Here is a 27,756-nt window from a genome sequence, read left to right on the forward strand (position 1 = left end):
AAGAAAGGAAGGGAGGGAAGAGAAAAGACATGTGTAACATGTTCCTTGAAGTTCATCTTCCCCTTTGTGACAGGGCTGCAAAGACCCTGCTGGTCTGGCCCCTTCGCACCTCTTTTAGACTTCCCTGAAATCACATCTGCTCTTGTTTTCCCCCCTCAAGCTACACCTGTCTGGTCTGAGCTGTTCTGGCCCTCCCAGACCCCTACACCCCATGCATGGAATCCACACCCCAGGACCTTTCCAGTAGCAGCCTAAGCCACACCCGTCCACTTTCAGTCATTCTTGGGTCCTAACCAAGAGGCACCCTGTCACCCACAGGTCACACTTAGCTATATTCAGCTCTTGGACTGGCATATGACACATTTATGACACAGCCAGAAGTACATTTGGCACTCCCCCAGGGTCGCCATGGGGTGAGTACACTTCTTGCTTAGAAAGGAGGGTGCAGAAAGGCCAGGTCAGAGTCTTCCACCCCCTCCCATGACCCAGTGGCTCACACCAGGCTGTATCCTAGTCTCATCCAGTGGATTTTTATAAATATGGGTGCTTGGGTCTCTGCCCACATCACTTAACTGGGGAAATTCGGGCGATTAATGCACCCAGACGTATACCAAATAGGGGACTAAATATCACATCAGCAATGACTTCAGAAAGGGCATGTCTCAGATATTTCTTAGGACACATTTAGACTACACATTAGTTATTTTAAAAGGTTTTCTGGTAAAGAACTGGGCTGAGGTCGAGGAGATGAGAAGAGCAGAAGACTCAGGTTTAAATCCTTCACCATTCATATTTGTTGGCCACCCCTTTTCTGGGCCACTGACAGAGTACAAAGGTGAAATGAAAGGTGCTTTTGCATGAAACATATTTGACATACATTAAAGGTGTATGTGGGGCACCGGCAATCATTAAAACAATGGTAAAGTTGGACATGAACACAAAGCAGTGGCAATTCACTTAAAGCCAACTCTGGTCGTTAGCATCTTAGGTTACATGTTGTCTTTGTTCTCCTGCTTTATTTTCTGTGGTTCCCATGTCATTTTTGCTTTTTTAATTACAAACCACAGAGGATAGATAAGTTCTGCAATCAAGTTTCCAAAGAAAGCCCAGAACAGCTTGTGGGTTTCATCAGGAAGCCTCCTGGTTCTCTCACCTGAGCTGCCTGTCCCTGCACACGGCCACCATCACCAGCAAGTTCCCCAAGATGGCCATCAGGATAACCGCCGAGAGAAACGTGAGCAGCACCACCTTCTCCACAGACCCGAAGCCCTCCTCGGAACTGGAAGACAGACAGACAGACAGACACACACACACACACACACACACATACTCATGAAAACACAAATTCGGATAAGGCAAAGAAACTCATTTCCGGTTCACCTTCAGGAACCAGAAATATAAGAAATATTAAATTATTGAAATTAACTTCACCCTCAGCAGCCACCTCATATTTCATTGTGGACCTGAGGTATGCGAATATTTGCATCTGTCACTTGTCCTACTTAATCAAATTCAATATTGTGAAAAAGAGGAGGCCCAGAGAGGCATAGCGGCTACCCTGGAATCGTGCCAGTATCCTCCATCACAGAACCTGTGTGTCTTTTTTTTCAGAGAACACCCTTCAGCTTGTATTCAGAAACATCTGTTTTAGGTACTTAGTGATTGGAACCTTGTCTGTTCTATGTACTCTGGTAAATTCAATTTCAATGCATCAGTCACAGACATACAATTACGGAAAGATGGCGTCCGATGGACTAGGTCTGCACTAATATTATGATATTTGTTGCTATACCAGTCCATGTGGGCAGGCAGTTGTTTCCGTGTTTGGTCAAAACTTGCTTAAAGATTGTTCTTCGACAGCAGACTTGAGTCCAGTGATCTCAGATTCTGTGAAATCCATTAGAAAATCAGGAGCCAATCAATAAGCTCCTTACGCTGCCTTGAACCACATTTCTTTTGGTGCCTGGTATAACATCAGTGCTTCTATCAATTTAGCATATGATTTGATTCTATAAATGCACACCCTCTTAGTTAATAGAACGCGTCATTTTTGCTTATTAAGTTGGAAGTGAATGTGACCTATCAATAAAAGCATATTATCTGCAGATTATTCAGAAATTGTAGGAAAACCTTTTAGGCGGGGTGGCATACACCCAAGCATAGCCCGGGGCTTACTCCTGGCTCTGTGCTCAGAGATCATTTCTGGTTGCACTCAGGGGACAATAAGCAGTGCCAGGGTTTGAACCAGGGTTGGTCATGTGCAAGACGAGAACCCTAAGTGCTGTAGAAAAGCTTTTACCTTTTATTAGAAGAATAAAATGCTCTTTTTGAAAATGAGGTTTCAGGGACTGGATCTATAGTACAGTGGGTAGGGTGGTTTTCTTGATGTGGCCAACTGGGGTCCAATCCCCAGCATCCCATATGGTCTTCTAAGTACTGTCAGGAGTAATTCCTGAGTGTGGAGCCTGGAGTGACCTCTGAGCATATCCAGGTGTGGTCCCAAAATGAAACAAAAAAAATGAGGTTTCAAAGAAACATAAACCTCTCAGAACAGGTCAGGAAGTTAGCTCAATGGGTTGGTGCTCTGTATGCACGTGACCCTCCTTAATCCCTGAGACTATATATCTAGCCCTCCATGGCGACCAGCACTGCAGAACTGAGTATCACTAGCAGAGGGCCCTGGGCACTGCTGGGGAGACCCTTTACTAAAAAAACAAACAAAAACAGAAAAAAAGACTTGAGCCTGGAGAGATAGTCTTGCAGTTGACTAATGCCTGTCTGTGTTCAGCTGATCCCGTTGCCTCCCTGGAACCACATGGTCTCTCAAGCGTCGCTGGGTGTGGCCCAGGAAGCATCTGCACATTTTCAAAGAATTAAACTATAAAACGGGCAAAAGAAAAATTCTCAGAACCAAACCCCACATTTCCATATAAGAAGCTGAGTTCCCAGACAAAACTACACTGTCAGAATATGTTTGGGGCTAGTCTGAGAGAGGCTCCTTGTCAGATCCCAAGAACAAGAAATCTTTCTAGAGCTCTTTCCATTAAAATATAATTGCTCTTTCACTGCTATCTGGGGCAGCAGATAGCAGCATCCCACCAAATTCAGGTAATGGCTCAACCCTAACGTTTGCTCCTAGACCTGTTATAGAAGACACGGTGTCTGGTGGAATGAGGAAGGTCATATTGTAGCAGGGAGAGAAGCAAAATAGCACATCAACTCCAACAAGTGTTTTGATTGATTGAATACTCACAGCTAAAGTTCAGATGAAAAGAAATTCAAAGTATATCCATCTAAACCACTTAAATTCCCACTATTACAATACAAATATGAGAGAGAAAACTTAAATCAAGATTTAAATAAAAGTATCTTAATAGGATGACTTGGTTGCCCAAAATGAATTTGACCATAGGTCATGTTAACTGAGGTCAATTGTCTAACAAATGAGGTGGCTATTTCTGCCCTTTGTTTGGGGTGGGGTGGGAGGCTCAGACTTGTGCTGTCATCAGCGTTGCTCTGCACTTGCTGAGTCTCCTTTTCTTGAAGGTTGCTTTTCCTAAGCAGATCTCAGATGAAAGTTATCCTCATCAAAAGTTCCACAGTCAACAAACATTTCATTTTCTTCATGGCATTTGCTGCTTTCTAAAATGTCTTCTGACAAATTCTCACTTACATACTGGCCCTATAAATTAACACTGCATTTCAGTTCCATTACCTTCCCCAGTGCCTGGCATTGGGTCTAGTCAATAGTACCTGTGGTGTATAGGAATGTGTATAAAGAATGTACTAAATGTTCAATTATTTTCTGATTGAGTAGAAAAAAGATACACATTCATAGTAGTGAAATTGATTCTTCCATGTTTTTGAAAATTGCTTGAAGATACAGAGAAAACTTTACCCAGAGACAACCCATGAAGAGGAGGGCAGGTTAAGGGTTAAATTTGCCTTTGTAACTGATTGACTGCTTTGAAAGATATTTTCTTCGTGACCTACCGCTGGGCAGGAAACTGTCACCAAATGGGCCAACAAACTGCCCTAGGAATTGTAAGCAAACATTTTCAGGGAAACAGTTAACAGTCAACAAATGTTTAGATACGCAAATTAAGTGACCTGTGTGTGATCCCCCTTTGATCTATAGGTGTGATTCCCTTTGATATCAGGCAGAGATCTGCCACCCCTAACACCCAGGGTTGAGTCACAAGGGCTGTCAGTTGAAAGAAGATTTATGTCTCTATTCATTCAACAATATTTTTCTGGGCCCCTGCTCTATAATAGATAATGTTGTATGCCCTAGGAAGTAGATAAAAAAAACAAACAAACAAACAGAAATCCAGGAATGACTAGGCTACAAGAAAACATACAAAGTCTTAGCTGGTGATACTACTGTGGCAAAAAAGCATTTATATTCTAAGAGGAAAGTGGAGGTGAGCCAATGAGGTTAAAGGGCTGGCTATTAAAGGGGGCTATCAAAGAAGATTCAATAGCAGAGTCTTCCACTAGCCCTGAAGACTGCATCTGCTGTCAACTTGCTTTTCAACTATGGCAGAGAACTAAAATTACCCAAGGATCCATATTAAATTATTAATAGCAGGCCCTCAAGGATGTTGATTTGATTGGTCTGGGTTTGCAATCTGACTATTGTAAATTTTTATGCTCCCAAGTAATTCTGCTATGCAAGCAAACTTGAGAATTATGTTAGACAAGATTTAATAATGTATTTAGTAGGAAATTCCTAACAAGTAACACCTTCCTGGTATTGTTTTGAGGTCCCAGACTCAGAAATCGTCTAAGAAGATCTATGGGTTATCACTTCACACCCAATAGGATGGTCATTCTAAAAACAAAGCAAAAATTAAAAAGAAAGAAAGTGTAGGAGAAAATGTGGTAGAACTGGATATCTAGTATAATAATATCTGCTGATGGAAAAGTAAAATGGTGCAGCAGGAATGACAGTTCCTCAAAATAAATTTTCTTTGAAAGCTATATATAAAATGACTCTGTTACATAATATAGGTATATCCTCCAAAGAATCAAAAGCAGGGGCATTCATAAGTTCTATTCACCTGTGGTCATAGTGGAATTATTTACATTGACCCAAAGGTAGCACTACACTGTAGCATTGTCGTTCCATTGTTCATCGATTTGCTTGAGCGGGCACCAGTAACGTATCCATTGTGAGACTTGTTGTTACTGTTTTTGGCACATCAAATACGCCATGGGTACCTTGCCAGGCTCTGCTGTTCGGGCAGGATACTTGGTAGCTTGCCGGGCTCTCCGAGAGGGACAAAGGAATTTAACCCAGGTCGGCTGTGTGCAAGGCAAATGCTCTACCTACTGTGCTATCACTCCAGTCCAAAAGTAAGGGGAAAAAAATCAAGAGTCCAGAAACAGATTAGTCATTAAACATAAAATGAATATGTTTCATATATATACACTATATATATATACTCAGGAATGACAATTATTAGAAGAGCATATGTGGTGCCAGTAATTGAACTGGGGTTGCCACATGCAACCCTGTACTATTTCTGTGGTCATCGATTGGTTGATTTTGGGTTCCTTTCTTATGTATAGACCATCTGAATATACATTCCAAATATGTATTCTCCCTCAAAGACTCAAACATTCAGGCCAGTTAGATTTATTCCTTCGTTACTGTTTTTTCTTTTCCAGGAGAAGAAAACCAAACTATGTGTGGTAAACAGTTCTGAATAAGGCGAGGAGTCTTTCATGTCATGTGGGGTGTCACTGTCAATGTGGTTTCATTTGTGACATGCCATCTAGGAACTCAGAAGAACTAAGCCTTAATGTGCAAGATAAGCAAAATTTAACCAGAGAAGAAACTTTTAACTTAGGCTGAACTGTCCATCAAATTAGATATAAATCCTACAAAGATAACTTAATTTGGAACCACTCTTGAAAAATTGATAAGAGTCTTGTGGGTTTGAGAAATGGTATCTCATTGAACTTGAGGCCTTATTAAACACTTTCTGAGTCAGGGAATTTAAAATAGTACTAGTAAGTGGTTGTAGGCCATCCTGAATAGACAGAAAGTTGTTATTACCCACTACTATATCTTACTTTCCTTACAGGTAATTCTTTACTTTGATTGCACAGCCAAATAACTTTGGCACTTTAAAAAATTCAAAAACATTCAATGGTCAGACTACAACCCATACCATTAAATCAGCCCCTCTTAGAAAAGGGCTCTGATATTAGCATTTTAATAAACTCCTTGGTGATGCTAGTGAGCAGCAGGAAGTTGAGAAGCACAGCTGACAGGATAGAGGCTGCTTCAGGCCAGGTAGGAACGCTTAGCACTGAGCCTACTTAGAACACCCTTATTTCTGACCCACCCAATAATATTGTCCTATATGACCAGATGGTTCTCAACCAGCCAGTCATTCTTTGACAATTACTCTTAAGGAAAATTTTTCTCTTTTTTTGCATTATCAGTAAACTCTTGATCCATTATTAATGAAATTTCACAAACTTGATTGCTATTTCTTTTCTTACTTTTAGTAAAGAAAAACCTTTGTCAATTATTATAGTTAAATTTCCTTATAGGTTAATTGTAAAAAATACAGAGACGGGCACGCGCGGGTGGGTGCGATGATGTGATGTGTGTTGTGTTGTTGGTGGGCTCTTGGGGCTGCGCTCTCTCGCGAGTGCCGCTTGCTTTCGGTGTTCTTTTTTTTTTAATAAGAATTTTATTTTATTGAATCACCTGTGGAAAATTACAATGCTTTCGGGCTTAAGTCTCAGTTATACAATGCTGAAACAACCATCCCTTCACCAGTGCCCATATCCCACCACCAAAAAAAACCCAAAAAACAAAAAAACAAACCCATACAGTACACCTCCCATCCCACCCCCTCCCCTGCAACCCCCAGCCCCGGCTTTGTAACTGATTAGTTTCACTTTACTTTCTGTTTACTTAGGTTACATTCAATATTTCAACACAAACCTCACTATTATTGTTAGGAGTACCCCACTAGAGTCAGACCTGTTGTGAAGAAAATGAGGTCGCAGCAGCGTGGTTTTGGATTTCTGTACTTTAACAACTAAGTCCAGGGAGATTTCTTCCAGATATTGGATCATTGCAAGCTTGTAAACCCCATCTGTGGTCATCATAATATGGCAGTCACCACGCCCTTCACCCCCGGCAAGCAAGAGGCCAGAGAGAGAGATACCTTTCCCCTCCTGGGCAGGCATGGGGCCGCGGCTTAGTTCTCAGTCTGGAGACATTCTGCGAGGAGCTGCCCATGCTGAGAGTAGTTTAGCTGGGTCTGGATTCACGCTCGAGCAGCTGCAGAGAGGCCGCACACTCATGCGGCCCCCAGGATCACATCTCGGCAGCAGCTACTTTCCGTGTTCTTGAGCCGCTGTGTATGGACTGGATCGAGATGGCTCCTCCTTGTCCTCCTTGTGCTCTGCTTCTGTGTGTGCCACTCTGCTCTCTTCTGTGATAGAGAGACATCTCTAGAGATAGAGAGACATCTCTATCTCTGTAGTCTCTCTTCTGGTCTCTTCCGACCTCTTTCAGTCTCTGCTCCTGCCTTTTCTCTCTGGTTCTGTGTCTTCCCTCTTGCTTCTGTGTCTTCTGCTTCTCTGTGTCTTCTCTCTCCTCCACTTCGGTGTCTTCTCTCTCTGTCTCTTCTCCTTGTTTCTCTCTTACCTCTGCCCTTCTGTCTTGCCTCTGCCTCTTTCCCCCTTACAGTCTTAGTTTATATAGCAATAACATAGGGTGGTGACACAAAGGTGGGTTGAACATTAACAAATCAACAAAGAGGGATAAGAGCATTTCTCCAGGAGGTTAACAAAATCTCATCTAAAGAGATAACTTTGGATTACTAGGAGATATGCTCAAGGATGGGATCCAAACAAGGGTGTGTCACTGTCTTCCTTCCTCATCTAGTAATCCACTTAAATAGTTATAGTAAATTTACTTCTACTATTTCTAGCAATGTCATTCTGTATGAGCACAGTAAGAGATATATCAGACTTAAAGTTTGGTTCTTCCTGAGGACATTCACTATATATTCCAGACCACAGTCCTCAGACCAGGTTAGTGTTCCTAACCCCATCAGGGTCCTAGTCTCTTCATTCCTTTTGAATCATGGCAGCATTTGTCTATGACCATGTTCTCAACTTATAGTTGAGTATTGTGGCGCTTTGCCCTGGCCCATTTCGATGCCAGAGTAGCTCACAGCTTGCCCTGGGTCCATTCTGTCCCTCATCGGGACCCTGCGTTTGGGGTGCTAGGAACTAAGGCCAATTGAGTCAAGAAAGCAGATCCCAGGAGTAAATATTATTGGAGTCAATCAGCTCCCAAGTTACAAAGCATAATATTAACTGTCTTCCTGCATCCATACAAAAAGGACATTGCTTTAAGGTAAACTAAGTTCCCTGCGGCAAGGCTGAAAGGACAAACCCAGTGATATCCTACAATTAATATATATGAAAGTGGATTGTAAATGCTAAAGTATAGTAAAAATAGCAATCATTGTTTTTAACACCAGAAACCCAAAGACAATAGCTAAAGTAAGTTAAATCACTATTTTTTTCTATCAGCCAGAACAACTGACTCCAAGATCATCTGTCTCTCTCTAACACACACACACAGACACACATGTGTGCACACACACGCATACATGCATGCACATGCATGCATGTACACAGACATGCACACATATGCACACATGCATGCACCTCTAGACACCTGCCACTTTCTTAGTTCTGTTTTAGGCACTTTAATAACAGCAATGTGACTTCTAAAAAGAAGATTGAAGTTTTGATCTCAGTGAAACCATTGAAAAAGTTAGATTAAATTTCTTACTTGTCAAATGTGTATCACCTGCTGAGCATATGGCAAATTTTAGGGTAAAAACCAAGAGGAACATAAACTCCTAACCTTCAGGAAAGTCTTACTAGTGATGGACAGAGACAATAAGCAAGTGTACATGATAGAGATTTTAAAATATTGTGATCAGAGCTTCAAAGCCAGACACAAATGCTATGTTTATATGAATTTATTGAAAATATGGTAGAAATGTAAATTCTGGGTTCTCAATCTGGCTACTGTCACTGTCATCCCATTGCTCGAGCAGGCACCAATAACCATCTCCATTGTGAGACTTTTTGTTACTGTTTTTGGCATATCAAATATGCCACGGTTAGCTTGCCAGGCTCTGCTGTACGGACGAGATACTCTCGATACTCTCGGTAGCTTGCCGAGCTTTCTGAGAGGGGCGGAGGAATCGAACCCGGGTTTGGCCGAGTGCAAGGCAAACGCCTTACCTGCTGTGCTATCGCTTAGCCCCAAAGAATGCCCAGCAATTAAAAATACAAAATTAAAATCCAGCAGAAGCTGAATGCAAAATTTCAATCCTGTAAATTCTTCTGGACAGGGATAGTGAGAATGTCTCCCTTATCTGTCACTGTTTTGGGTTTTTTCTTTTTTTGGGGGGGGGTTACATACAGTAGTACTCAGAGGCTACTCCTGGTTCTGGGATCAGGAGTAACCACTAGCAGTGCTCAGAAGATAGAGTGCCGAGGATTTGAACAAGGGTTGCTGCTTCTGCAGCTACAAGAAAGTGCCTTTTGTACTTTCTCCCCGAGACCTCTTATCTTATTAAGAGCCCTTAATCCTTAATCTTTAATCAGAAATCTGTTCAAGTTTGCAGTACAGTGAAGCATGCCTTAAAATATTATCCTGGGAGGAAATTCATTGATTACTCTGGGTGTGTTCTAGCTGCCACCTGCCCTTTCTATAAAATAAGCTTCCTTTTGAGCATCCCTAGGTGTGGGCCCCCCCAAAAAAAAGTGCTTTCTTGTTCTTTTTCCTTTTTTCTTTCTTTCTTTCTTTCTTTCTTTCTTTCTTTCTTTCTTTCTTTCTTTCTTTCTTTCTTTCTTTCTTTCTTTCTTTCTTTTAAGAAAAACTGGTTCTTGTGACTATGCAAATAAGATGGCTATATTGAAGGCAATTATCTTCCAACCTGTCAGCTTGTCGCTAAATAAAGCTTTCTTCACAATCACTTCAGTCACAAGGCTGATTGGTCCTTCCAGCTGAAGTGGGAAGGACTTCCATAGTTATAGAACTAGAATTGCAATTGCAAAGGCCCTGAGGCAGAAAAATACCTCTTGTGTTCACCATTGGAGGGGAATAAACAAGGGATAGTCTTGGATGAGCTCTGAAACCAGTCAGAAATAGATCCTAAGGGCTCTGTCGGAACTAGTGAGAAATCTGTTTTACTAGACAATAAATGATAAAATAATAAAACTATTTAAGCAGAAAAGGAAACTGGAGATATAAATACGAGAGAAATAAAATAAATCTGTCAGGGAGTCTTGCCAGAGTTCAAGGGAGGACAGCTTCTTGGGGTAAGGTAGTAACTCTGGAGAGAGAGAGAGAGAGAGAGACAGAGACAGAGACAGAGACAGAGACAGAGAGACAGAGAGAGAGAGACAGAGACAGAGACAGAGACAGAGAAGCAGGTGAAATCCAAGTACACTTGGGAAGTAAATGGATAGGAAAGACCAATAGATTCCATTAGGAGTAAAATGAAGGTGAAACAAAAATTATACTTTTAATTTGCTTCTCCGAGTAAAAGATATGGGAAAGCATTGTTTGGTATAAGACTCTGTAAGAATTTCAAGTAAAACTCAAATAGGTAATTGGATGTGTGATATAGATTTATGGAACACAGAAAGGATGACTGGGCAGGAGATAAACCTTAAGGTCCCCAGTATGTGGTTCCATACTTCTTGGAAGAGAGGAACGTGACCACTAGTCACAGTGCACTCCAACACTGAACCGTGAAGGAGAGAAGGAGGCACCAGAGAAAAGACTAAGAAAAATGCCCAGAGTGTTTGAGGAACATTACACATGAGCGTAATGTCCTGAAAGTTGAGAGCAAAGAAAATAGCTCTTTGGACATATCACTGAGCCACCTCTGGGAATGAAGTATAACATAACAGAGGCAAAGTGTTTAGTTCCTTTGGGATGGATGGGCGAGAGCAGAGGGCACACTTGGAAGTACTCAGAGCTTACTCCAGGCTCTGGGTGGGGCTCAAGGGACCATGGGTGCCAGGGATTGAACCCAGGCCAACCATCTGTAAGGCAAGCACCATACCCACTATACTATCTCCCCAGCCCCTAGAGCAGTTCTTTATCATGTTATGTATTGAACATTGCAATCAAATTATAGATAAGAGGACTCCATAAGTAGACCAACTATAGTCCTCATCTAACCAGGAGGATGCATTATGTGCCTTACCTAACCATTAAGATCTAATCTTTAGGCCCCAATAATTCAGAACAGTAGTAGGAAGAAACATCCTTCTTGAAAATACATACATTCAGAAAGGATAACGAACAATTTTTAAAATGACCATTTTCTTTATCCATACTGAGTACTACTGGATAGCCCTTTGTTAAATATTGCAGGTAAATTAGATGCAATTTAAAATTAGAACATTAAAAACATTACAACATTAGAAAATTTTCATTTCCTTATCAACTGTCTGTTGGAAGAATACAAAGTCACCCTGGCTTAAAAAGAGTGACACTTGAGACACTCCCTTTTCTTAGATCATTTACATTAGAAAATTTCTACGTATTTTCTCCGGACTTTTGGGTGTAAACATTTTTTTAAAAAAAACTCTTGCTGGTTGTACAGGCTAAGACATTGCTTTTCAGGGAACATTCTCAAAGCCATGCCTTAGAAATATAAATATCAATGAATAGAGAACACTAATCTCCTAGTCTTTATTGCCACATTGTTCCAAGTTGCAAAACTACCTATTATCATGGAAACATAAAAACTTACTTTCCTTTGGATAAGCCCAATTAGTAAATACAAAGGATCAATGAACTTTTTCTCCCTATCTTTCCACATTCTATTTCTTGAAACTTGTCCTATCCTTTATTCCAAGGGAGTTGAGTTCAGATTGCATTCTAGTATCTCTCTCTTACCTACTCCAATAGCCGCATGTATTTAACTTTATTCCATGTGCTTTTTTCCATACTGAGACAATAAAAATTATTTTTTATAATTGTGATATGTGTGCTGTCTTCATTATTTTTATTAACTGCCCTAAATAAATTCCATAACAAGTGGAGTATATATAAGCTAGCCAAACATAATTTTATTGCTATTATTTCTTATATGATTGCTTCTTCCACTTTCTTTTGAAGTAGAACTCACAGTGTTCATAAATACGTTGTTTTTCATCATAATCAATAACTTGAGTACTTACAATGCCTTTTAAAAACATTTGTGATTTCCCTTTCAATGTACATAAATTTTTCTTGGGAAACTAGTACACAAACAATGGTTAGATCCTGTAAAACAAAATAACTTACTAACAATGTCTACAATAATCAGCTCAGAAGGGTTCGGACTTATACAACCGTGTCCACATTCCCCACTTCCTACCTGCTTCAAACTCAACACCAACCACAGAAGGCCAAACACGCTCCCCAAATCCACTTCTTGCTAGCACATCTATTGTTTCCTGGTGCTGGCAACCTCCACTGAGATCTAAAGACTTCTTTTATTCTTTTATTTCCTTTAAAGCTTTTCTATTCCTCGAATGACTCTAAGTCTTTGCTAAATGCAAATAGTTTTCCTACAGACTGAATAATTATTCTCTGTGTGGTCTTTAGGGGTTGATATGTTCTTGGTATGTTCTAGATATGGCACTTTTCTATATGCCCACACTTTCAAATCTGACCCCCACCCCCGCCCTTGCGGAGAGAATGTGTCTCATGACTTAGCTTCTGTTACTTTAGGTTCTTAGTAAGTTTCTAGGTTTCTCCAAGTCAAATATTTTAACAGGATGCTCTTTTCCTTAGGAATTATTTTATTTTACTTTTAACCGAGGACTAAAGATAATTTGTATAAAACTGTTCCCTAATGAGAAGTGTCAGAACAGTGGTGTTCCAGAATCACCAGGGAACATGGCAATCACCTGGAAGGCTTGGTGAAAACAGACTGCTGGACCAACCCACATGGTTTCTAATTCAGTCCATCAGCAGTGGAGCCTCGGATTTACATTTCTAGTAAATTCCTAGGCAGATAATACTAAGGCTGTTGATCTTGGGAACACAACTTGAAGACAACTGACACCATCGTAAAGGATGCGAATTTCAGCTCCCCATTACTCCATTGTGGATGACTTTGCTTCTAGGTTTTCAACTCTGGTGTAGAAGTGGGTAGATTTTGACTTTGATCTTGACCTGACTAGATGGTAAACAATGCACTAATAAAGTTTTGTTACTGGCATGCTTCATCTTCACAATTACCACGAGGTAGTTGGCATTACTAACGGTCCTGATGACCTTTTCTCAGAAGAGACTGACGCTCAATGTTCTTAAGAGACTTAAGATCCTATAGTTGCAAAGTGGGGCACCTGGGATTTAGACCCGCACATTTGGATTGCAAATACAGTGCTTCCTCCACTAAATTTTAAGCATGCTCATTTGAAATTGAATAGATTTTCTTCCTTAAAAAAAGACAAGCTAAAATTTCACTTTTTATCTAAAAACTTAACATACAAAGTGTAGATAATGACAGCTTAATATACCTTGTGTTCTTTTCTTTTTAAGTGCTGGCTAAAGAAAATGGCTTAGAAAGATATCTTTCCAGAATATAAACTATTCATAATGGAGTTTCTGCGCAATTCTCAAGAACTTTGTCCTGGTTGTTTCTGAAGACCCTTTAGAAGAGTGTGGACGAATGGGGTTGGTGGTTGGTGTACTGCAGTGAAGGTTAAGTGGTTTTTAGATGCAAATAAGAAGAGGAAAATTTCTAGTGATAAGCTTTAACAGACTTCAAGGGACTTAAAAAGCATAGATATCAGGTATGAGAAAAACTTCAAAGCCCCAAGGCATCTGTATGTCTAGAGTATAAAGGAGTTCAAGGCTGCAAGGAATACAAAGGATATTAGGATCAAAGGCGTGAACACCAGTCTGAGGCTAAACCTGAATTAAGGCCAAGCTGAAAAGTGATATGACAAGTGAGATCCACATCTCTGAGGAGATCCACAGTGATGCATGGACTTTCAACCACCAGGAACACTATTCTTCTTGGAATTAAATTGCTAGAGAGCAGTGCCAGTAAATTAGACCTTTGCAGTGGGTCTCATCTTGAAAAATATACATTCTTTCCAAACCGGAACTTAGCAAGCAGTCCCGAAGATAGGATTTATTTTCTTTAAAATATATACTGTGGATTCTTTTTTATGTGGATTGAGTGCAGGGCCTCTGGTTTGCTTTGAAAACAAGTTTGCCCATACCAGTTTAGGGTATAGAATTAACCATCAGCTACAGAATTGTGTTTTTTAGGAAAAGAAAAAAAAAAAAACGTGGTTTGTTTTTGGTTCTTGGTTGATCATGCTCTCAAAAATATTCTTGTGGCCATGAGAAACCCAGCCCTGGGGGGAAAATGTGAAGCCCATCTAGTCAATCATTTACTCAAGGGATAAGGGCTCAGGGAAAAGAAGAATTTCCCATACACTGCTCTCTGCCTTCTCCCAAGCCCTTTGCTTTGTTGGCCTCTATCACAGAACCAGTGGCTAACAGAGCCAACTTTGTGTATTGGCCAGGGGCTTGGGGATTGCTATTGCTAAGTTTTTTATTTCTCTTCTCGCCTCTATTTCTGACAATTTTATAATCAGATGAAAGCAGAAACGACTTAGTGTTGCTCTGCTGCAGGGGCAGCCAAACAGCAGCCAATGGGCCAAATCCAGCCCGTGGCCTGCTTTTGTAAATAAAAGTTCATTGGAAGAATCACAACAATCGCTTCTGTATTTTCTATGGCTGAGTTCCTCTGGAACGGTGGAGTGGAGTAGTTATGACAAACTAGAAGGCCTGAAGTGATATACCTTTTCCTTAACACTATTGGGGAAAAAATCTTAATCATTTGTTTTGTGGGGGAGCTCCCAAGGAGGGTCAGATGGTTGGGGACCATAACTGATGATACTCTGCCTAGTTGTGTAGGCTAGACAATACAGTGTTCACCTCAGAATGCAGTACTACTTGGACCCAGTGGTACTGGGCGCCCCAGGACTCCAACCCATAGGTGCTGGGGGAGTGAGGTATATAGTACTGGGGGAACAGGACATCAGCACTGGGGACCAAACCTCAGGTCTAGTGAACACAAGGAATGTGCTCCATTACTTTGAGCTTTCTTCTCAGACTCAATTCTTTATTTTTTTAAAAAAATTTTTTAGTGAATCATGTGAGGTACATTTACAAACTTATGAACTTTTGTGTTTACATTTCAGTTGTACAGTGATCGTTTACTCATCTCTCCACTAGTGCCCATTCTCTTCCACCAATGTTCCCAGTATCCCTCCCCCACCCTATCCCACGCCCCCACCACCCCACCCTGCATCTGAGGCAGGGCATTCCCTTTAGTTCTCTCTCCTTTTGGGTGTTGTAGTTTGCAATAGAGGTATTAAGTGGCCATCATGTTTGGTCTATAGTCTGCTTTCGGCATGCATCTTTCAACCGGAATGGGTCCTCCCAACATTCTTTACTTGATGTTCCCTTCTCTATCTCAGCTGCCTTTTCACCGAGCATGTGAGGCCAGTTTCCAAGCTGTGGGGCAGACCTCCTGGTCCTTATCTCTACTACTCTTGGGTGTTAGTCTCCCATTCTGTTACTTTATATTCCACAGATGAGTGCGATCTCTCTATGTCTGTCTCTACCTTTCTGACTCATTTCACTTAACATGATACTTTCCATGTTGATCCATTTATAAACAAATTTCATGACTTCATCTTTTCTAACAGCTGCATAGTATTCCACTATGTAGATGTACAAAGTTTCTTTAACCAGTCATCTGTTCTTGGGCACTCCGGTGTTTTCCCAATTTTGGCTATTGTAAACAGTGCTGCAATGAACATTCAAGTTCACATGTCATTTCGACTATACTTTTTCGCCTTTCCGGGATATATTCTCAGGAGTGGTATTGCTGGGTCAAATGGGAGCTCAATTTCTAATTTTTTGAGAAGCGTCCATATTGTTTCCCAAAAGGGCTGAATCAGTTGGCATTCCCACCAGCAGTGAAGGAGAGTCCCTTTCTCCCCACATCCGCACCAACACTGGTTGCTTTTGTTCTTTTGGATGTAGGCCAGTCTCTGTGGTGTGAAATGATATCTCATTGATGTTTTAATCTGCATCTCCCTGATGATTAGTGATGTAGAGCATTTTCTCATGTGTCTTTTAGCCATGCGGATTTTTTGGAGAAAATTTCTGTTCATTTCTGATTCTTTTATTTTAACTGAAATAACATTGCTTTGCAAGACTGCATATGTTTTTGGGGTGCGATTCATGTCTCTTAGAGATGAATGTTGCTACACCACATCCACCATTCAGGTACTAGTATCCTTCCACCAACATTCAAATTCCTTCCCTTCACCATTTTAGTCGTCTTTTGCAAGTCTTAGTTTTGCAGAGTTCAGGGATTTTTTCCTTTTTAATTTTGTCTGTTCTCTTCCTTTCTGACCCCTTATGTTATAAGTTTGATCATCCTTAGTCTTTTAGAATCAGTTTGTTTATAGTAGAACAATGTACAAAGGCACAAAAATCTCTGAGTCCATGAACAGGAACCTGACTAATGGGAGTGATTTGTTCTCACTGTGACAGAGCAGCAGCAGGAACCAGCAGACTCCTCCCATTTCTCCTTCTCCTTTACCTACCTGAGTAGTTTTTACTTCCTTTATGTCCATCTGTGGTCAATATCACATTGAGGACTTTGTGTTTGCTTTAACAAGACTGCTACAACCACTCAGATTCTCCCATTGACTCTGTCTTAATTTAGATCGACTAAAGTTCAACTGTCTGCAACTGAACTCTTGAGTTCCCTCACTTCAGACCTGCTTTATATCTCAGTAAGCAGCAAATCTGTTTTTCCAGTTGTTCAGACTAAAAATCTTGGAAAAATTCTAAACAAGCCCTTTTCTCTTATACCTCACTCACAAACAAAGGAAAAATTCTATCAGCTCCACTTTAGAAATACCTCCTAATTCTTAGCCTAGTTCTGCCACCCTTATTCCATGCATTATGATGTTAAGTATGTTTCATATATGCTCCATTAAAAAATCAACATACACTTATATTACATGAAAGCCACCACTAATACTACAATATCCTTTATCATATAACAAACCACTTTTTTAAAAATTTATTTTATTTATTTATTTTTTATTAGTGAATCACCGTGAGACAAAGTTACAGACTTAACAGGTTTTCATGTTTACATTTCAGTCACACAATGATCGAGTACCCATCCCTCCACCAATGCCCATTTTCCACCACCAATGATCCCAGCATCCCTTCCACCACCCCCACCCTGTCTCCTTCACCCCACCCAGCCTCTGTGGCAGGGCATTCCCATTTGCTCGCTCTATCTTCTGGGGTGTTGTGGTTTGCTACAAAGGTATTAAGTAGGCATCATGTTCAGTTCATAGTCTATTTTCAGCCCGTATCTCCCATCCATAGTGGGTCCGCCTAGCACCCCTTGCTTGGTGATCCCTCCTCTATCAGAGCTGCTTCTTTACCTAGCATGTGAGGTCAGCTTCCAAGCTGTGCAGTACTCCTCTTGGTACTTATCTCTACTATTCTTGGGTGTTAGTCTCCCGTTCTGTTACTTTATATTCCACGAATGAGTGCAGTCCTTCTTTGTCTGTCCCTCTCTTTCTGACTCATTTCACTTAACATGATACTTTACATGTTGATCCACCTATACACAAATTTCATGACTTCATCTTTTCTAACCACTGTATAGTATTCCACTGTGTAGATGTACCAAAGTTTCTTTAACCAGTCATCTGTTCTCAGGCACTCGGGATTTTTCCAGATTCTGGCTATTGTGAACATATAGGTTCATTGGCTGCAATGAACATATAGGTGCAGATGTCACTTTTACTATACTTTTTTGCATCTCTGGGATATATTCCCAGGAGTGGTATTGCTAGGTCAAATGGGAGCTCAATTTCTAATTTTTTGAGAAGCATCCATACTGTTTTCCAAAAGGGCTGAATCAGTCGGCATTCCCACCAGCAGTGAAGGAGAGTCCCTTTCTCCCCATATTTGCGCCAACATCGGTCACTTTTGTTCTTTTCGATGTGGGCTAGTCTCTGTGGTGTGAGATGGTATCTTATTCTTGTTTTGATCTGCATCTCCCTGATGATTAGTGATGAGGAGCAGTTTTTCTGCTTTTTCATACAGTCTTATAGCCATTCGGATTTCTTCCTTGAGAAAGTTTCTGTTCATTTCATCGCCCCATTTTCTGATGGGATTGGATGTTTTCTTGTGGAGTTCAACCAGTGCCTTATAAATCCTTGATATCAACCCTTTATCTGATGGGTATTGGGTGAATATCCTTTCCCATTCTGTAGACTGTCTTTGTATTCTGGTCGCTGTATCTTTTGAGGTACAGAAGCTTCTGAGTTTAAGATAGTCCCATTTGTTTATCTCTGTTTCCACTTGCCTGTTCAATGGTGAGTCCTTTTTGAAGGTACCTATAGTTTCAATGTCGTAGAGGATTTTGCCAACCTTTTCTTCAATGTACCTTATGGATTCTGGCCTAATGTTGAGACAAACCACTTTTTTTTTTTAACAAACCACTTTTAATGGATTTACTCTCCCCTTTTCCTATTTGTATTCATAATTTGGTTTTCTAGTCTAAAACTTTATTTTTTGTTTATCTTTGTTTATAAAGTATATTTATGTTTGTTCCTATGTTTTTTATGCACTACATAAGGGAAATCACACATTTACCTTTCTCCTTTTGACTTATTTCTCACAGCGTGATGCCCACTATGTCCATCATGATGCCCATGATGTTGCAAATGGTTAGAATTTATTATTTTTTAAATAGGTGAGTAATATTCTATTATCAACTTTATTCATTTATTTGCCCAGTGCTCACTTTTAGCTCAACACTCCTGGAGATTCTCTGGGGACCATAGGAGATGCTTGTTTGACCACATGCAAGGCAAGTGCCCAATGCACTGTACTATCTCTCCAGCCCTATTAACCCAGTATAAACTATACCAGATCTCATATGATCTCATATTTTAAGAAATATTCTTACTTCTACTGTTTTCTGTATACAATCCTTCATCCCATAGAGTGAGACTTATGAAATGTTTAGGTGGGAACATGTCACTTCCTCACTACTTTTGAGATGGCTAGTCATCACATTCAGAGTGGCACGAAGATGGCTCTTGGAGTCTTCTATAGTCTTGATTCTGCCACCTTCTCTTTTTCCCATGCTATTTCAACTACAAAGATGTCCTTGTTGTTCTCAAAGGGAGCCAACTAGATACACCACAGGCTCTGTCATTTGATACGGTTCCTTTTTGGTTGTTTTTTACAGGGGGGAGGGGGGCACATGGCAGTGCTCAGGCCTCACTCATGGCTCTGAAGTCAGGGATCACTCCTGCTGGGGTCAGGGCTACAGGGCCATCAAGCCTGAGATGGCCATCTGCAAGGTAAGCACCCTGCCCACTGTGCTACTGCTCGGGGTTCTCCCTAAGGTTCTATCGCATGGTTATGAGAATTGCCCATTCATTCCCTGAGTTTATTCAAGTCCTTGCTCAGAGAGACCAACCACTGCAGAGATGTATTTTTATTTTTTATTTATTTTACTTTTTGGGTCACACCCGGCGATGCACAGGGGTTACTCCTGGCTCTACACTCAGGAATTACTCCTGGCGGTGCTTGGGGGACCATATGGGATGCTGGGAATCAAACCCGGGTCACCTACGTGTAAGGCAAACACCCTACCTGCTGTGCTATTGCTCCAGCCCCAGAGATGTATTTTCTAAACATAGTATTTAAAATAGTGTTTCCTTTCTCTATTCATATCTTGTATTACAGATTTTCACAGCTGTTACTACATGCCTTATTACACATGAGATTGTTTGAACTGTGATCTCACTTGATCTTTATGTTTACTGATGAATTCCGAGCACCTTAAACAGTGCCTGGTAGACACAACTACAAAAATAAAGTACTTGTAGGAAGAATGAATGAATGAGTGAGTGAATGAAGTCATCGTGTCTTGCCTCTTCCTCTTTCCCAATCATTATCAGCAATAACTTCAAAATGTTTTTGCATTTGTTCCAAAAGAAATGAGTTCATCCCCCATAACAAAATCTTATGCTTTTTTACTATTGCAGTTTTAGTAAAATACCAGATTTGACCTGGTTTAACACTATCTGTACTTAGCTCCACCACTTTATATCCAACACTGCTCATTAACCAACTCTACTGCTGAGAAGTACCTAGATGCCCACACAGGGGAGAGGGCACACATGTTAAACATCAACCTCTCTTTCTCCCTCATTTCTTTTCATCTAAAAAAGAAAAAAAAACCCAAAACCCCTATTCTTTACCTGGAAATCCCTGCAAGCCCCTGGGTGCTAATTAGGTCTGTTATTCTCTGCAAGGCCACCCCATGCACAACTTCAAAAGCTTCTTCTTTCAAATGCTTTTATAGCACCCCTATAATTATGCATTCTAGCTCCTAGCACGCTATATTTTAATTACTTGTTTAAGCATGTTACCCCAAATTAGTGTTTATTTTGATATCCACAGTACCTAGCACAATAGATATGCATTAAAAAAGAAAAAAGTATGTATAAGTTAGTTCTTGCCTGAGAGAATCTAAAACCCCAGTATTCTACATAAGTTCTGGGTTGTTTTCCTTTCTTTAACTCAATAATTAGCGTTAGTCTTGTGTCCAAACCAGTGCTCATCAACTGCCTTAAGTCTATGGAGCAGCACTTATTCACATACCAGTACATAAATGGGTATTTATAACCAGAGTGGCAGTCTGTGCTTTGTTGTTGTTGTTGTTGTTTTCTCTTTTGTGCCACACCCAGTGTGTTTAGGGCTTCTCCTGGTTCTGCACTCAGGGATTACTCCCAGCAGGCTCAAGGGACCCAAACTTGGGTAGGCCACTTGCAAGGCAAGGACCTACTGGCTGTACTATTACTCTGGCTCATAACTTGGCTTTTTACCCTTTCTAAACCACTAAATTACTGATTGAGTCAAGATGTTAGGACCACTACTAACTTTTTTGAAATAGAACTTATAATCGTTGACATCGATGTCATACCATTGAGTAGTCGGCTAATTTCTCAGAAAATATCTGAAGCATTTCCCAGCAATAATTTTTAACGGTATATTCTAGTAACCTCCTGGGTAATGAACCTATAATAATTAAAGAAATACATGAAAAGTACAAGAGGGGTCTAAAAATATGTTATATGTTTAATAAATTCTAGCTATTAGTATTATTATTTTCTATTCATTTCAAATATATGCAAATAGTATTCAAATTTTCTCCTGGTCTTTTATCTCATAGTTTAGCAATAAACAGAGTCTGATTGGTGACTGATCATTATGACAGAATTTCATAATTTGTGGGGGCTGTTGAAATAACAAGTAAAAATAGAGTCCAGAGGAAAGAGATACTTAGTAATAATATACTGGAGATTTTCTGGATAGCAAATGTGATAGAGCAGAGAAGGAAAAATCTATGTCGAAAGTTCATAGACATCAAGACAGAGTTTGGAAGGGATAAATGTATAAATGTAAGGGGTAAGAATCTCAGGGTCTATTAGGCGCTTTACTGTGAGCATAAAAAAAAGTGGTAATTACCCAATACCTTAGTGAAGCATGTAAATTTTGAAAAGAAATACCCCACCATTCACCATCAATATTTGCATACTCTTCCCTATAGGCACACAGTCTATAGACCAAGCTTGGTAGGGTGGGAATCAAGGCAGCTTGTTATGAATGGGGGCTTACCATGCAATGGTAGAATAAAGTTCAGTTTCTTTACCTGGATCATACTAGGACTCTTTGAAGCTTAAAACAAGTTAATATAAAACAGATTTGTTTTAAAATGACAACTGAGGCATGCCAACCTGGCAGACCTAAGAACTGTATATTACAGTTCACAAATACATTGTTAGTGTTATAAGCAAGGAGATGGTTATGACAAATATAAAAGGGACCTTTAAAAATATTCATGCTCTAAGCATTCCACTTCTGAAAACTTACTCTGGAGAAAAAATAATCATTAGCGTTTTTCATATAGACTTGTGCGCTTTATGACTCACAACCATATTGCTTATAATTGGAAAAATAAGAAACATGAATATCTAAATTTAGATATCAGTTACATAAATAATTTCATATCTATTTTACATTTACACCCTCATTAATATCTATGTTTGAAAAGAATAATAACAGGGGAAAGTTCTTATAAATATTGTTCAATTCTAAAAGCAGATTTAAAACTCTAAAGCACAAGCACAGTTTCCTTAAAGAAAAATTTCTCTATATAGGTCCAGAAAAATCACTATTAAGAGATAAGTTTGTGACCTTCTTGAGAGCTTGTTTGGAGGTTCAAGCAGAGGCGCATAGCTACTCAAATACCTTCAGCTAAAGTGTGCTCTGTCTCTATTCAGGGACGGCCATCCTCTTTGACTGAGAGCATAGCACTGGGCGGGGGGGAGGGACACTCAAGAAATAGTGAGGGAAAGAAGGCCAGATCAGCCAAATCTACCCTGGAGATCAATGGGTGAAAGATGTCGCAGCCAGATCACCCTCACATCCTAGTTTGCAACCTTCTAAAAGTCACTGAAGAGACTAGAAGGAATGAATAATCATCTCCTCTTCTGTCACAAGAAGATAATTAATATCGGTATTTTGAGTCAACAACAATTTGGTTTATGAGTTATTCTATTTTCAGACTGAAGGCAGAAGTTTCTGTCAAGGACATGATCATTTGACCTAAAATGCAGCAGTACCCAATAAAGAGAGCAGAGAGTGTTGACTAACTGTGATGTGGAAAAGGAAAGGATTTCTCAGATTGCAGTTCAGCCAGAAGGAGACCCAAAGTGACCATGTGATGAAATCAAACTGCATGAGGCCAAGATCAACAGGTTGACATGAATGCAGTAGGGCTTTCTCCATCTGGCAGCCAGAAGTAGACAATCAACCTGGTGTTGATGATAAGTGTGGAATAAAAAGCAAAGGATTCAGTTATTGAATTTGTTTTGAAAGATCCATGTGAAATTTAACCAATTTTGGAATGAAGAAATAATGTGTCACTTTTAGACTAGCATGTTGCAAAGTCATTCATATGCAAACTTGGTATGTGCGTTACATGTACACTTATATATATCACATAAATGTTCAGTTAGATTATATATAGATCCTTACATTTGTACTAAAATAGATATGTATCATATTACACATAACATATTAAAACTATATATCTTACATAGTTCTCTGTATACATATGACATTCTAGAAAATTTGAATTGCTTCTTAATTTTTCTACCTTTTCCTGATTTTTCATTTCTAATATTTATTGCATTCTAAATGCACAATTGTTTTTCAAAATGCATTGCATGTATCTTTCTCTGCTCACAATATTGCATTAATTAGTACACTAAACTTATAAGAATTATTTTCCAGTTATTAAACTGACTGACATGCTTGATTTTAAAAATATTTTTAATATCTTTGGTTTGTGTTTTAGTCACACTCAAAGGGCTTACTCTTGCCTCTGTGCTCAGGGGTCACTCCTGATGGCCTTGGGGTCCAATTGTGGTTCTGAGAACAAACTGGGACAGTCACATGCAAGGTAAGCACTGTAATTCCTGTACTATCTCTATGCTCTCTAAAAATAGTTTAAATTGCAAACATAGCTATAAGGTCTTGAGCTTAAAGATCTAAAAAGATGAAAATGCCAGTAGATTTGGCTCATGGTGAACTTTTCCTTGCCTGAAGTTTACCCCCTCATCATGTCTTTTTTTTTTCTTTTTGGGTCACACCTGGTGATGCACAGGGGTTACTCCTGGCTCATGCACTCAGGAATTACTCCTGCTGGTGCTCAGGGGACCATACAGGATGCTGGGAATCAAACCTGGGTTGGCTGAGTGGAAGGCAAATGCCCTACATCCCACCCGCTGTGCTATCTATCACTCCAACCCCCTCTCACTATGTCTTGATAGGTAAAGGGAAAGAGAGAACAATCCCCTTAATAAATCTTCTTGTAAGAACACTAGCTGTAAAGGTCCACATTCATGACCTAATGTAGCACTACTTAACTCCCAATGGTCTTCAAATAAAGACCTACTGAGATGTGGGTGGTGGATTAGACCCTCAACCTATGAATTAATTGGGAGACAGGGTGACACACTTCAGTATATAACAAATTACATGGTTATGTATTCATTTTGGCAATCTACTTAAAATCATTTGCTTCAAATATTCTATCTTTTTCTCACAAGACTTTACAGAGTTTGTATCCAACAGAGACCATATTAAGTCTTTCTCTTTAGTTCCACTGTCTTTGTAACTGTTCCATTGAAATATTTTTCAGTGGCTGTAATATGGTACAATGAGTTGGGCAATTTGCCTTACACAGAGCTGATCCAGGTTTATTCCTTGGAACCTCCCATGGAGCCCCACCAGGAGTGATCTCTGAGTGCACACACAAGAGTAAATCTAAGCACTGGTGAGTATGCCCCCAAAAAATTAAAATATTTTTCAAAATTTAGTTCTTAGCTAAATATGGATTTTTAACCTTCAGTCCCAATTTTTATTTTTTAGTGTCAGTAGACTCTTTCAAATGTATAATTTCTTGTTGAAATTATTCTTTATTTTTTGAGAAATTATTAAGAGTAAATGAGATCTTGGAAATCAAATAATAAATAAATTAAACAAGGAGACAATATTTAGTACATATTCAAGATTAAACATATTCAAGATTGGCTTTGAAGTTATAGTGGAAAAAAATGAAGTCCCTTATTCTTACAGAACATGTAGTTCAAATTACTTCATCATAAATGCTCTTATTTTCCATAAATGGTCTAAGGAATCCCTAACATTTTATATTTGCATACACACATGAGTAGTTTGTGAAACATATACTGATAAAGAGATCATTTTCACCCATCAGATTGGAAAAAACATTAAATTTCTCATCTCTTAAATTTCTCATCTCAGGACTAGTTGTGAGAAGAAGATGTAGCGGAGAAGCTCTGTGGATGCTAAATTAGTATTGTCTTTGATGAATTCTGAGTGGAATTTTCCACATATATTTTCTGTGGAAATGTTCGAACACTTGCTTAGGGTGTCCAAAGATAGGAGGATGTACAGTGCTATTATATTGTAAGAACAACATTCAGAAAAATATATATGTTTCACTAGTACAAGAGTGATTAAACAGACCTTGTACTAAGATACTCAAATATTATGCAGAAATTCAAAATAAAAAGGTGTGTGTATGAGTGTGTATGCGTGTATAATAAAAAGAATTGAAACAGGCAAGATTGGTTGATAGTGAAACTAAGGGCATGATTATGGAGTGGGTATAGAGAGCAATAGCTATTTTAACAAAAATATATTTCAACTGTATTTGAATATAGATATATTAGGAGCTGGGTTATAGATTTTTTCGTGTGTTTTTCTGAAGACACTTTGTCTATTATTATATAGGTAAACCAGAACACTTAACTATAAACAATAAAAATCATAACTGAAGTAACTTGTTAGGTGGATTCTCCTATCTTCCACTGGGTTCTGAAAGCCTTCAAGCCCACCCTATCATCTCTGAAAGCCCACCTTAACATCTCCTAGACCTATACTCATCATACCTCACTCTGCTGCACTGCTCACACTATACTTCCTATCACTGGGTGAAGACAGGTAGGGAAGGAGAAGAGCAACAAAGCAACATTCAACCTAACCCCTCAGAGATTGTCAAGGGGTGACAAGGATCAAGATTCACCCTCAACATAGCAGGAACACAGAAAACACAGTGGGGAAGATTGAGTAGAAGTCCACCAAACTCAATGAGCTAAAATAATAACACAGAAGTCTCTCTCAGAGAATATTTAGTAGCCTGTTACTAAACCATGTTGAGGATATTTAATGAGCTCAAAGAAATGGATGGCATAGGAGTCAGCAAAGCACAAGAAAGTATGAGAGCAGAAATAAGTAAATCCTGTTTATTCTTAGCTAGCTAAGGGATTTGATACTCTATAAATAATGAATTAGTGTTTCATTTATACTGAATGTTCTATGTTTATGCAGGTGATTTTGTTAAAGTCATGGAGGTTTTTATTACAAAAATAAAAAATTTTCACTTGTTAATGCAGAGCTCAAGCATTATCTTTACTATGGTATTTTTTAAATTTTTTTTATTGAATCACCATGTGGAAAGTTACAAAGCTTTTAGGCTTAAGTCTCAGTTATACAATGCTCGAACACCCATCCCTTCGTACTATGGTATTTTTAACATAAAGCCAATATTTCCATTACAACATAAAACACACTTTTATACTTTTATAGGTTCATCCAGATTTTCCCTTAAATTGTTTTTAATTTTCCTCTCCTCACTCTTACTAAACTGTATATTTATAGAATTTATTTCATGTAAATTTTAACATGTATTGCATGTATTTATATTTATTCATAGTATTATTTTACAATGTATATATATATATATATATATACTGTTAGAGAAAGGTAAAGTTTTGGAAAAAACTTTTGTCAACTTATTATTTATTTATAGTTTTGTGAAATTTCCAGAGTTTTGGCTTTACTCATCTGTATGCATGTAGGTGTCACCACCTCTATGGTAAATTTTTTAAAAATCTCTCTTATGTGGGATATAAAGAAATAGTAAGCAAACAACAAATATCCCAAATCATCAGAACTGGAGTGTAGAAAACTTAGGTTTTCAGGAAAGAGGGATGGCTGGTAGAGGCCCTGGGCTCTCGTGGAGGGAAGCAGGCTCCCTGGAAGTGGTTGTGGTGTAGGAATGATGTGTACATGAAAACTATAGAGCTTAGTTCTATACTAAGTTTCTCTCCACACAGAAACTTCTTTTACCCTTTTCGTCGCTTTCCAATAAACATTTCAACATTCTAAAAAATAAAATAAAAAGCCAACAGAAAAGAAAAACATAACTAAGAGTATTGTAAATCCCAGTACTTTAATAAAATGATAATAAATTAAATAAACTAACATCAATAAAATAGCACTGACATAGTCAAATTAAAAAAATCATAGGCTAATACACATAATTTTATATCATAAATGCTTAAAAGAAAAGGGAGAAGAAAGAAAGAGAGATATGCATATACATACATGTAAAATCAGAGGTTTGGACCAATAAAAATGCACAAAAAATATTAATCATAAATATCTTGAATGGGGAAAAATGGAGGATGATAAAAAACTCTTTGGGAGATTTTAAGCTATAAAATAAGCTATGTATTACTAGTTAGATAGCAAAATAAAGAAGTTCTACACCATACTCCTAGAAATTCCATCTATTTTAGCAAATAACCCTTTTTACTTCACACTAGAAGTGTGTTCTTGGCGATTGGGTCACAGGTGAGAAATTCATTCATCTATGCAGTTGAGTATCTGTGCTTGCTCTAACCAGAAAATAAACTCTGACTCTAAAAGATTTCACCAAGGAATGTCAGCTTAGCTACAGGCATTTGTTTGTTCATTTGTTCATTCAACCATTCCTTTGTCTACTCGGTTGTTTGTATATTCACTCAACGGAATATTTGAGATCTACTTTATTTGGGTCGCTGAGAAGAAAAAATAGGCATGGTTTCGGTTTCTTCTCTGGGGGATCCCAGAGGCTGCTGGAGCAGATAGTTGTAAAATCAGTTATCGTACATTTTGTTAAG

The 27,756-nt window shown here is 39.1% G+C and overlaps 1 protein-coding gene across 5 annotated transcripts in view; it reads right to left on the reverse strand.

The window, feature by feature from the left end:
* The window catches only part of HTR4 (5-hydroxytryptamine receptor 4), a 210,323-nt gene that overhangs the window by 102,053 nt on the left and 80,514 nt on the right, over positions 1 to 27,756 (reverse strand). For all 5 annotated transcript variants that reach the window (XM_055142395.1, XM_055142394.1, XM_055142393.1 and 2 more), the window contains exon 3: positions 1,154 to 1,279. In XM_055142395.1, coding sequence (XP_054998370.1) covers positions 1,154 to 1,279 — 126 coding nt within the window. The remainder of the gene's footprint in view (positions 1 to 1,153; positions 1,280 to 27,756) is intronic.

The sequence above is a fragment of the Sorex araneus genome, chromosome 6 (assembly GCF_027595985.1).
Source record: "Sorex araneus isolate mSorAra2 chromosome 6, mSorAra2.pri, whole genome shotgun sequence".
NCBI lineage: Eukaryota > Metazoa > Chordata > Mammalia > Eulipotyphla > Soricidae > Sorex > Sorex araneus.